At 33.4% G+C, this 13,415-nt stretch overlaps 1 protein-coding gene and 1 long non-coding RNA gene across 5 annotated transcripts; one reads left to right on the forward strand and one right to left on the reverse strand.

Annotated features, from left to right (window-relative positions):
* Nucleotides 1–3,679: 3,679 nt before the first annotated feature.
* On the reverse strand, nt 3,680–11,675 carry LOC138900480 (uncharacterized). The gene is made up of 2 exons (XR_011411522.1): nt 11,575–11,675; nt 3,680–3,732 (listed from the first exon to the last, which is right to left on the reverse strand). It is a non-coding gene; the product is annotated as an uncharacterized lncRNA (long non-coding RNA).
* On the forward strand, nt 4,580–9,315 carry LOC104116720 (pentatricopeptide repeat-containing protein At3g29230). 4 transcript variants are annotated; one of them, XM_009627648.4, is made up of 3 exons: nt 4,580–7,061; nt 7,737–7,884; nt 9,104–9,315. In XM_009627648.4, the coding sequence occupies exon 1, from the start codon at nt 5,009–5,011 to the stop codon at nt 6,656–6,658; it is 1,650 nt and encodes a 549-aa protein (XP_009625943.1). In that variant the 5' UTR covers nt 4,580–5,008; the 3' UTR covers nt 6,659–7,061; nt 7,737–7,884; nt 9,104–9,315. The 4 variants fall into 4 exon arrangements, with proteins under 4 accessions (XP_009625943.1, XP_009625945.1, XP_009625950.1 ...); XM_009627650.4 differs by having other exon boundaries at nt 4,580–6,780; nt 6,981–7,061; nt 7,737–9,315; XM_009627655.4 differs by having other exon boundaries at nt 4,580–7,066; nt 7,737–9,315.
* Nucleotides 11,676–13,415: the final 1,740 nt, after the last annotated feature.

The following is a 13,415-nucleotide window of genomic DNA, read 5'->3' on the forward strand; positions in this document are numbered from 1 at the left end:
CTTCAATGATTTCCATTATACGCATATCAAGTTTTTTATGTATTACCAGATTAAAACTTAAAATGACTACATCCACTATAGGAGAACATGTCTCTATATAATCAATGTTAGGATATTTACAAATCTTCTTGTGATACAAGTCATCTTTATGCCTATCGATTTGACTTTTTTTTTGCACAAGAATACATTTATACCTCCACTGACTTTATACTTTCAACTGTTGGGACTATCCGTCTAACTTCACATTTTTCAGATGAAATCAATCTTGATTGCATATTTTTTATTTTTATTTTGGCTCATTATTTATCTGTCTACATTCCATGACAGATTTGAGCTCAAGATCCTCGTCAATATTAATAATATTGAGTGCTATATTATATTAACAACATCATCGACGATCATTTTATATTGGTTCCATTATTACCCAATAAAGACATAACTTATTGAGATCTCTTTATGTCATTATTTTCAGATACCCGATCCTCTCCCATGAGGTCTTATGAAGTGTTATGTCATGGTGCTCTTCTAGAGCACTTGCCTATTTATTATGACATCTTGAACATTTGCTCCTCTTCTTCTTCAAGGAGTTTTATCTTTGGAACCGATTAGTCTATTACGCTTTATGCGTGCCATAAAATCTGTCTATCAGGGACGCTATTCTATTGGGAGTATTAGCAGTTGAAATATAACATTTAGCTTGGGATTACCAACACATTTCCCAACCTTCTTTGGGAACCCATCTTTGTGCATTGTGGTGACATAATTAAATCATATAGCACATCCATATTTCTAGATGGAAATTATTTAGTCCTTAACCTTGAACCGATTGTGATAGGGAGAACTTTTCATAACTTGGCTAGATGCGTACAAGTACTGCTATATATATTAAACAATACATCTCATACCAAATTTCGTTTTGGGAGTTTTGTTCTCCTAACCAATGGTTTAGTTATAATAGGAGGCATACAATTTCTGCTAAACAAACTTGGATTTAAACTAGTATTATCAAGATAAATAATCATAATTTATATTTTGGAACTTTGCTCTAATAATTTGAGCAAGTAACCTTGCAACAGTCAAACTGCAAGTTGAACAAATGCACATGTGACAATAGAATAGATGCATTTATTAAAATCATATAATAATAAAAGATCCACATGGCAGGTGACTGGACCTATATATTTATCACATTTTATTTGCTCCAGAAATCAAGGGATTCAATCCTAACCTTAACTGGTATATCATGAGAATAAACAGCATAAGATAATTCTTGAAGAATCTTTTTTTTCTTCAATATATGCCAATGTAATTCTCAATTAATTTTTGCATCATAATTGAACCGGGATGGTCAACCGGTCATGCCAACTAATATTTATTTCAGTAAAGCTCTAGTTTACTTGTGGATTGTGATTGCATTATCATGCATACACTTGTGTAGTACAAATAGAAAAAAAGTCGGGTAACCTTTCATATTTACCCCGTATGATTATAGTAATATAAATATATTCAATCTTCTTTTCATTTATAGTCTCAATATGCCAACCACTTTGGCTAATATATTTATAAATTAAAATATTTCTTTTGAGACTTACTACAATATTAATGTCATGAACAATTTCATTCATCCGGGTAGTAACAAATTAGTTCTTTTAGAGCTCTTAACTACTTTTGTACTACAAGATCTTGTGTCACACCATCCATATAATGAATGTATCCTTCACAAAGAGAATCATATCATAATAATTGGCATGTTCAAAATCATCATAAGAAAAATAATTTCTTGCTTTAATTTTGCTTTTAATAACTTTCATAAGGCATGACAAAATATTTTTTGGTGTATCACATGTATGCGACCAATGATATACTCATGTAACTACACAATAATATTCATTATCTTTCTTTGTCTCAAACCTCCCTTAGAGGTGAGTTGTAGTATTTATCCAACCATGAACAAGTACATTATTATGCTTAATCTTTATCATACATATATTTTCACATTCACTTTCAGGAACGAGTTTGCATTCTCAATATTTATCATAAGTTACATTCTCTTCAAAGAATAGAGTATAATCATAGCGATGTGCTTTATTATTTTTTTGTCATACCAATTTGATGGTAAACATTGCCTTGTTCTCCCTTTTTATAATTACCATAATGATAACTATTATTTTTTTGGTCTATCGCACGCCCACACTCATTGCTCAACTACTTGTATGTATTTAGACGTATCATGCACTGCTATCACATTCACTTCAAGAATGAAGCAAATCAAGTGGGACAAGCTTCATGCTTTTTCATGAAAAATACATTATTTTTCTTTAGTTATTATTATTATTATTATTATTATTATTATTATTATCATCAATATTATGCATTAGGACTCAAACCAAATGCTTTACCCATATAAAGGTATCTTAGGCCATAATGAGTTGGGACTCAAACCCAACGTCTTATCTCATCATGTGCATCAGAACTTATATCTAATGTCTTGTTCTCATAATAGCGTGTTAGGCTTTAATATGTTGGAACTTGAACCCAATATTTTATTATTATGATGCAGTGGGACTAGAACCTACCGTCTTACCTCAACCAACAACCAATGGCATGTATAATAGGCCACACAGCACTGAGATTCTTCCTCGAGCCTCTCGGGCATACTGTTAATAGTGCTCATTGGATCTTTGATCACTAAGTATTTAGATCCTCTCAAATTCTTCTATGATAGACTAACTACTTCAAAATAAATGCAAAGCAAGCATTGTTAGCATAACAACATATTATAATGTCTTCTCGGAGGCAACACACACAGAAAACTTTGAGCGGGAGATCTTTTATTATGTCGTTTCGTTTTTTGCTAGCAATTATGCTTCCAACAAATATTTATGGCTTAAGAAATATTTTAGTCATAGTATTTTAAATTATAAAAAATATACTCTATAAATTCATTAACTAAGACTAGCAGATATCCATCATATATTATCATGTCAATTAGAAAATACTATCTTGTGACAAAACAATCAAAGTACTCCTAGTTAGAACGCTCCCCAAGTTTCTGGATAATGACCAAATTAATGAAAGGTCATCAATAAAAATAATGAACTAACTTGGGAGCATGGACATCATTTTTATAGTATTTTTAGGTTCAATACACATGATTCAATTAATTATAAATACACATATGACTAATGTGTTGGGTAATTAGAATGACGGTAAATCAAATATCATTATTAAAGAAACTTATAGTTGGTCCCAAATATAACATAAATGGAGAAAATTATTTCCTTTAAGTATTAATAAATGATAAGTGCAAACTCATACTATGACAAAGGGCATCAACAACGTCAATGGCAAAAGAAGCCTCAGTGTTAGAGATACAAACTTTAGTTAATGGCCCAACCATTTCATAACTTTTTACTTACCGTACTAATCACCATAACTCACCATAAGGTGTGTTAGCTTTGTATTTTTTCTGGGAATGAAACTGGATTGCCTTGGGGAATCCAGTGGCGACAGAACAAAAATAAATAGAGGCTCATCCGCTTCGTGTTCATATTTTGTGTGCAATTCGTGCTGATAACGTGTTATAAAATAAAAGTAATTTAGTCTAACATGAACAAGAAATATTGTTATGAAATAAAAGCAATTTAATAAAACATGAACAAGAAATGGAGATAGAGAGAAGGAAGAAATTTTCTTCTTCAATTGTGTGTATTTTCCTATATATTACAAATCCTTTATATAAACATGAAAAGTGAAGAATCACTATTGCAAAATATGTCATTGAACATGTCATTATGCATTTGAGAGGAAGATCATGGAGGAGGTTATAAAGTTACAATCATAACTCCATAATTATTAGAATATTGAGAGTTATTGAGATAATGGAGAAGAATAGACATCCACCATAATTTAATTTTCTTATAACAATTTTAAAAGTTTTTAGGCGACCAAAATTTTCAAGATTGAAAAACTAGAAAATAGAGGTGTTCACATTCTGTGATGCTCCGACCATTAGGTAGATAAGGAAAATCACATGGAGTTAAACTCCACTAAATACTTTCACTAAATACTCCTTCGGTCTCATATTATGTGTCGTGTTTCTCTTTTACATGTCTCTTAAAAAATATTAATTAGGAAAATGATCGGACTATTCTACCTTTATTTATGTCTTAAGATATAATCTATCTTTATTGAATATTTATTCTATTTATGTGTTATTTCCATATTTAAGAACAATTATTACTAAGAGTAAAAAGGGAAAAAAACAATCAATTTTGTTTTTAACTCTAAAATAACAAATAATTTGAGACTAACTACTTTTAATAATCACGTTTCTGCTTTTAATATGAGATGAAGAAGTACTTTTTAAGGGAATAATGACCGTTCAAATTGGAAAGGAGTTCTTCCTAAATTAGCTTCACTGAATACCATGGGCACCACTCACGACGCTCTTCTTAAATTAGCTTTAAACTAATAATTTATTTATATTTCATAAATTTACAAGACAAATGAACAAAAGCTACTACCATTCACACAGTAAACGAAGGGCTAGCTTTAACTAACACTTAAATAATATTATTAATCTTTTGGGATACAAAGTTTTTATCAAAATATTTCTTATTTACTAATATTATTATTTTTTAATCTTAGGGATAAAAAATGCTATTATCTCTAAAAAGTAAGGAAAGAAATTAGGAAAAAGAAACCAAAGGGCTGAGTTTCAATTACAGGAAATCCTCCTACTTTGCCATTGCTTTGAGCTCTCTGCTGCAAAGAATTTTCAATTTTAGCCTTCCCATCACCCATCAAAGTATTTTTTTCTTCCAAAATAGCTAAAATTGCTATAAACATATCCTTAAAGACTCCTCATAGACTCCTTGAAGAAAAGTTCATTACTTTTTTAAAATCATGTAAAACTATAAAGCAAGTCAAACAAATTCAAACACAAATTATAACCCAATGTATTGGCTATACCCAATACATTATTCCTTCTCTTTTGTCTAAATGTATGGAATTAAGACAAATTTTCTATGCCCACCATATATTCGATCAAATTCCTGAGCTAGATGCTTCTCCTTTTAACATAATATTCAAAGGGTATCTCCAGAATGATATGTACAGAGAAGTAGTAGTGTTGTTTCGGAGAATGCTGGACGAAGATGTTAGGCCGAATTGTTTTACTTTTCCTATGGTTTTGAAGTCTTGTGTAAAGTTGTTAGCTTTGGTAGAAGGTGAAGAAGTGCATGCTGTTGTGCTAAAGGTTGGATTTTTGAGTAATAGTTTTGTGGGTACTACGTTGATCGATATGTATTCGAGTGTGGGAAGAGTGAAATGCGCTTATAGGGTGTTTAATGAGATGGTTTTTCGGAATGTGTTTACATGGACTTCTATGATCAATGGATATGTTACGAATGGCGATTTGGCGTCCGCAAGAATGCTTTTTGACTTGGCGCCTGAGAGAGATGTTGTATTATGGAATAGGATGGTTACAGGATACATTGAATGTGGGGATATGGTAGAGGCTAGAAAGCTTTTCGATGTGATGCCAAATAAGGATTTAATGTCCTGGAATACTTTGTTGAATGGATATGCTAATAGTGGGGATGTTGAGGGGTGTGAGAAGCTTTTCGAAGTGATGCAAGAAAGAAATATTTTTTCCTGGAATGGTTTGATTGGAGGTTATGCTCACAATGGACGTTTTAGTGAGGTTATTGATGCCTTTAAGAGGATGCTAAATGAGTCTGATGTGCAGCCTAATGATGCCACTCTTGTGAATGTGTTGTCTGCTTGCACGAGATTAGGTGCTCTTGATTTGGGTAAGTGGGTGCATGTATATGCCGAGAGCAATGGCTATAAGCACAATGTGTATGTTGCCAATGGGTTGATTGATATGTATGCAAAATGTGGGGTAGTTAGTAATGCAATTGATGTGTTTAGGAGCATGGATAAAAGAGATTTGATTTCCTGGAACACGATCATTAATGGCTTAGCAGTGCATGGTTGTGGTAGTGATGCCTTGAGTTTGTTTGCAGAGATGAAGAATTCTGGAGTAAAACCAGATGGAATTACTTTTATTGGTGTCTTATGTGCGTGTTCTCACATGGGTTTAGTTGCAGATGGTTTTGCCTATTTTAACTCGATGATGAATGAATATTCTATCGTGCCTCAAATTGAGCATTATGGTTGCATGGTTGATCTGTTGGGACGAGCTGGTCTTTTGGAGCAGGCGGTGAATTTTGTGGAGAAGATGCCTGTACGAGCCGATGCTGTCATTTGGACTGCATTACTTGGTGCATGTAGAATATACAAGAACATTGACTTTGCGAGACTAGCTCTTCAGAAACTTATTGAGCTTGATCCGAAAAACCCTGCAAATTATGTTATGCTTGCAAATATCTGTGGTGATGCTCGGAGGTGGAAAGATGTGGCAGAGCTGAAAGTGGCAATGAGGGACACTGGGTCCCGGAAGGTACCAGGATGCAGCTTGATTGAGGTTGAAGATGAAGTGGCCGAGTTCTATTGCTTTGATGAGAGGCATTCCAAGTCAAAAGAGATATATGGAGCCTTGAGAGGATTGATGAAGGCATTAAGATCATCTGGATATGTTCCGGACTTCATGGAGGTTGGTCAAGAAAGTCCAGGATTTATAATGGATTAGAAGTTCTTGGTTTCTTGAAGATATCGCGATTTCTTTGATCAAAATCTCTTTAAAATGTTTCATCTGTATCACTGCAGTCCAAATCTCTTCCACTTCAGCCTTCAGATGTTGGAAAATGAGGTGTAAGTTTGTCTCATCTTCTCGGTCGAGTGCATCGATAGTTTCAAAATACACTAGTTTTTCTTTGATATTCATTAGTCTATAAGACGTTGAACACTTGAGTTGCTACATGGCGCACCAGTCACATTACTTCAATGTAAGCGTAATGTAGATAGTTACACTAGTTCAAAATCTAACTTCTGGAAGCTTACTTTTTGTAAAGAACTGGGACTGTCCGATTCTCACTTATGCTTTGAGGAGGGAAAGAACAAGCTTGTCCAATTCTCACTTAGACTTTGAGGAGGTAAGGTATTTTGTCCCCCTCCTTCATGTATTCAACTTTAGATCTTAATATACAAGATTGGGGTCAATGCCAAATCCCTCATCACCACTGGTGGGTAGAACCTGTGGTTGATTGGATTTAATTTAAAAAAAAAAGTTGTATATTTCAATTGCTTATATCATGGAATACCCATAGTACTGCACATCAACTTGCTAGATTTTTCCATTAAGTGCCTTCTATAGAAGCTGAATAATAATGTTTGAAAGCCTCTTCAATATTTTAATTTTTATTTGACCTGGGAAGATGAAACAAATGCGGACTTGTATATAATCTGAAGTTGGATAGTCATTTCTAGGTATGATAGATGAAAAGCATTACTATTCTAGTTAACATGATAAGCAAAGGGTTTGCAATTTCATGAGTTTCTTCTTTTTTTTCCCAACTTCAAGGGTTTACTCGGTTTTCCCGCTGTTGGATCAGTAATATCTTTTTGATATATGGTGTTTGGATCAGTAATATAACATTCAAGCTATCAAGCATTTGACATGTATTATATGCTGGTGTGCCTTTTCTTTTTCTTTTAATTTTCCGTGCTCTCCCCACTTGTGGGATTACACTGGGGTGGTTGTATTTCCCCTGCTCTCTGTTCCCTCAAAAGACTTGAATTTATAATTATTTTTCTGCTTGCTTGACCAGATGGAACAACGAAACGTACATTCAAGCATATATGTTGTCAGTCGTTGGAATCACAGATAACATACAGGCATGTTTCAAACACAGGGCAGTTAGATCATTACGGTTAACCTGATAAGGACTGGATTGTTGTCATGCATCAGAATTAAGAGTAAGAATGCATCTTACTGTGACCTTTATACATGTATCCTTTGAATTACTTGAAATTGTTGAATATTCTGTTCAACTGCTGCTTTGTCATTATAGTGTGAACACACATTATACATGGTGGAGAATATTTCTTCTAAGTTTGTGAAGTGTATATCTGTCCTCAAATCATTTATTATTGTGAGGGATGAAAGTTCATTCTCTCGAGTACAGAACACTTACTGCTGTCTCATAAACCGGACAACTTTTCGATAGCCTTTAGCAAAAAGGACTGAAATCTCAAGCCTGTCTTCTATCTAAGTTGAGCTCCTAATACAACAACAATAACAACAAAATCAGTGTAATCCCACAAGTAGGGTCTGAGAAAGGTAGTGTGTAAGCAGATTTACTGCTACTTTGTGAAAGTAGAGAAACTGTTTCCGATAGACCATCAGCTCAGTAAAACCTAGCCTATGTTGAGCGGACTCTCCAAAATGCCGCCGCACCCGTGTCGGATCTTCCAAAAATACACTAATTTTGGAGGATCAGAGACAAACCCGGCAACAGTTTAGGAGCGTCCGAGCAACATAGAAGCTAGCTTACATTCTAAATCAAAGCAGTTTGTTAATCTATTTTGAGTTTGAATTCTTGGGGGATTTGCATCTATACCCAGATTTTGGGTCACATTTTAACTTATACCCGCTTTGCAAAAAAAATTGCAAACGTACCCACTTTTAGGGTAATTTAAGACATACGGGCCTGAAGTAGTAAAAGTTTATGTTTGAAGTTTGAACTTCAGGATGTTTTGCCTGAAGTGTAGCCTTATCAAAGCAAAACTTTAGATATTTTTGCCTGAAGTTTGGCCTGACTTGCAAAGGCAATCACACAAACTTCAGTTAATAGTGCAATGGCAAACTTCAGTTCAATAAAACTACAACATATTTTGGCTAAAATTTTGTTTTGTAATTGTTGAACTTCAGCATTCTAGGAGGTGGAGTTTTGTTTTGTAATTGCTGAACTTCAGCATTCTAGGAGCTGAAGTTTTTGTTTTATATTTGCTAAACTTCAGCAGTCTTAGAACTGAAGTTGTGTTCTGCCTTTCTTTGAAGTTAGATGGCTTTAAAATATAACTTAAGTCAAATTATGTTGAAGTTTTAATTGATTTTTTTGATAATGTTCTGAAGTTATTTTTCCTATCTTTTATTTTTCAATTCTGTCGCCCTTTTCTGTCGTTTTTCCTGCAGATGATATCATAAAGCAAGGGGTAAGCTAATTCCAAGAGATCGCGAGAGTAACTATTGTGTATAATAAATTTCACATGCATGTGCCATACTTGGGGCAGGTAACTTGGAAAAGAGGACATGTAGTAGTTAGTTGCTGTTGTATGTTTAAGAAGGATGAATCAGGGAAAGACACAATTCACACCTACTTTAACCAGCTTGTGGAGTTTTATTTACTCGTCCTTCAACATAGAATATGGTAGTTGATAAGATTTAATTAAAACTTTATAGATCCAATCAATAATATTTATACAAAGTCTCATGTGTTTGAGAGAGAAAAGAAGAAGAGGAAAAGAAGAGGAGGAAGAAAGGAGCGCACTGGTCAGGAGGAAGAAGAGGAGGCGTATGAAATTGTCAAAATTAGGGTATAGGTTAAAGAATTTTAAAAATATGAGTATAGGTTTGGTCGCCCCGTGCAATTTTTACTGAATTCTTTCATTATTGTCTTGGGTTTTCCTTTCAATTTTCCTCACACTTGGGTTCAATATTGGGCCAGGTCCAAAGAAACTCCCTTCCCAAGAAGCAACTCTCAGCTCCAACTTTCATACTGTAGCTTAGGTTATTTCAGTTAGAATCAATACTTTGATGCTGTGACTTGGGCTCCAATGAGGTGGTTGTAAATTGGGCTAATGAGCTTGCAATATTAAAAAAATGAAATTATTTTAATTACCAGTATTATGTAGGATCTAGTAACTTTGTCCATCAAAACTTAAGCAAATGAGGAAAACCTAGTATTTGAAATTTGAACACTAAGATTCCGTGATTTTCACTCACTTCATGAAACGTCTGGTCACACGCTTAGGTGCCGGAGGAGTAGATGATCTATTGAGTTCTTTAATTTTTTTTTTAAAAAAATAGAAAAAGGAAAGTACACCATTTTAAAGAAGTTATTAGTTGGTTTATATCTATAGTTAGCCTGGCATAAACATTGGAGAATGTTAGAGAACGCACGAGTCGTAAACCACCTAAGAAGTTTTTAATTATTTAGGTGTTCTGAAAGATAAATTATTTCATTAACAACCTAATGAACTACTAATAGGAAATTAGCCAAAAATTACAGTACATACTTGTTTTGTAGATAAATTAAACATAAACTATTCCGTATTGTTTTTCGCAGTACACACCCACATTGGCACTATAATTCTTTTATATTATCAATAAAATATATATTAACATGTTACTTATCTTGTTTTCCATTTTATTAATCCTGCTATGAACGGTTATATGTAATTATCGTTAAGTATAAAACTTCTTTTACAGTTAGTGTATAAAGAAGTTAAACTCTTCTAAAAATAATAAAAACAAAAGCTAATCACTTCGTGATTACGGTGAAGGCGGCTATGGATATGGGATAATCACAAGTTGTAGTTACGCCAAGTATAATTATAATCCAACCAAGGATTCTTTAAATCTATATTTCTATTATAATCTTTTCATAGCGATAAGCTGCTGTTTTTTTTTGGTCTATCGGTTTTCAGATGTCAATTTTCCTTTTATGAAAGAGACGCCATTACAAAACTATACCTAAAAATACAGCTTAAATTATACTCCATTTAATTTTTGTGGGTAAGCGCCTGTTCTACACTCTAGTAATTAATTATCCTCCATTTAAAAAAAAAATGGGAAGAGTCAAATGGTGTTTTAAAATAAGTTTGTTCAAATTCCAATATATATGAGATTTCTTGTGTCTAAAAAGTGTAAAGACCATGCATATCATAAGTAAGACTGGAAAATATATACTAATTAATCGGAATACTATTTTGGAAGATGACTACGGCAAAGTATTATAGAATAATAGAATTTCTCAAAGACAATTTACTAATCACTTATACGAATTTATTCAATTCCTTTTTGCTTTTCTTCTTTCACTTCTTTTGTCAACTATTTGAAAATGAAAATTCGATAATGACCATCTAGCAGCTACGTTTGTCAGATATATATAAAAGGGTTATAAAGCTCTCTGACCGTCTTATTCTTGATTTTGTTTTAATGGTGTACCGTGGGGTGTTCATAGTTCGGTTTGGACCGTTTTTCTCCCTAAAAAAATATATTTTTCAAATATTGGAACAAAATCAAACCAATTAAGTCGATTTTTTATCAATTTGATTTATATCGGGTTTTGTTATTTTTTTATTTTTTTGGTTATTTATCGGTTCTTTCTTAAATATGACATATATTCCGGCGACTATATTTTCAACGTAACACTATCAAACAAATTGCTCTTTGAGAAATCTATCATTTACTAAGATGTATTGATGATAATTGAATCAAATAGATAAATAATTTAAGGACTCAACTAAAATAGTGTTATAAAATATAACTCAAATTAACAATATGGAACAAGAAAAAGCAAGTTAAGAGATATATAGAGAAAGAGAGAAAAGATTCTTATTTATTCTTCAATTGTGTGTGTATTTTCCTATCTATTATAAGACCTTTATATAGGCATGAAAAGTGAAGAAAATATGTCATTGAATATGTCATTAAACATAGAAAATATATCATTGAATATGTCATTAAGCATTTGAGATGAAGATCATAGAGGAAGAGTGACATCCACCATAATTTGATATTTCTTATAGCACTCCCCCTTGGATGTCCATAGATGATGTTCCTCGTTAAAACCTTATTAGAAAAAAAAATTCTAGTGAAAGAAAAAGAGTACACATGTTTAGAAATACACTTTTTGGTTGCCTAATTAAAAATCTTGCAAGGAAAACTCAGTGGGACAAAACCTTGTAAGGGAAAAAGAGTACACCACGTATTAACTCCCCCTGATGAGAGTATCAATTCACATCCTTGAGCCTTCGCATCCTAATCTTGTACACTAGTTTCTTGAAGGTTGACGTCGGTAGAGATTTGGTGAACAAATCAGCCATATTATCACTTGAACGGATCCGTTGCACACCGATATCACCATTCTTTTGAAGATCATGTGTGAAAAATAACTTTGGTGAAATGTGCTTTGTTCTATCTCCTTTTATGAATCCTCCCTTCAATTGAGCTATGCATGCTGCATTGTCTTCATACAAAATTGTGGGTAGTTTGTCACACTTCAAACCACATTTGTCTCGAATAAGGTGTATTATAGACCTCAACCATACACATTCTCGACTTGCTTCATGAATAGCAATTATCTCAGCATGATTAGATGAAGTAGCCATGATTGATTGCTTAGTCGATCGGCATGATATTGCAGTGCCTCCACATGTAAACACATAGCCTGTTTGAGATCAAACCTTCTGTGGGTCAGATAAATACCCAACATCGGCATAACAAATAAGATCAGGACTGCAATTATTTCCATAAAATAAGCCCATATCGGTAGTCCCATATTTGATTCCATTCCAATGTCTCCTTGTAGGAGCAGAGCTATATCTTGCTAAGACATTAACTGAAAAAGTTATGTCATGCCTTGTAGTATTAGCAAGATATATTAGTACACCAATTGCACTAAGATATGGTACTTCAGGACCAACTTCTTTTTTTGAGGTCGGAACAGGTCCTTATTCACATCAAGTGATCGAACAACCATCGGAGTACTTAATGGATGTGCTCCATCCATGTAAAACCGTTTTAATATCTTTTCTATGTAGGCAGATTGATGAACAAAAATCTCATTTTCCAAATGTTCAATTTGCAAACCAAGACATAATTTTGTCTTTCCGAGATCTTTCATCTCGAATTCCTTCTTTAAATAATCAATTGCCTTTTGGAGTTCTGTAGGAGTTCCAACAAAGTTTATGTCATCAAAATATACGGCAAGTACAACAAACTCCGATGTTGTTTTCTTTATAAAAATACATGGACAAATGATATCATTTATATAACATTCCTTTAATAAATATTCACTAAGGCGGTTATACCATATTCTTCCTGATTGCTTTAGACCATACAAAGATCTTTGCAATTTGATTGAAAAAATTTCCCTAGACTTTGAATTATATGCGTCAGACATTTTAAATCCCTCGGAAATTTTCATGTATATCTCATTATCAAGTGAGCCGTAAAGGTAGGCTGTAACCACATCCATTAAATGCATGTCAAGCTTTTTATGGACAACAGGACTAATGAGATAACAGAACGTTATAGCATCCATAACAGGAGAATACGTCTCTTTATAATTGACACCAGGCCTTTGTGAAAATCCTTGTGCAATAAGGCGTGCCTTATATCTTTTTACCTCATTTTTCTCATTCCTTTTACATACAAAGACCCATTTACAGCCAACAGGTTTAACACCATTAGGTGTTAGGACTACATGCCCAAATATTTC

Source organism: Nicotiana tomentosiformis, chromosome 10 (genome assembly GCF_000390325.3).
Source record: "Nicotiana tomentosiformis chromosome 10, ASM39032v3, whole genome shotgun sequence".
Taxonomy (NCBI): domain Eukaryota; kingdom Viridiplantae; phylum Streptophyta; class Magnoliopsida; order Solanales; family Solanaceae; genus Nicotiana; species Nicotiana tomentosiformis.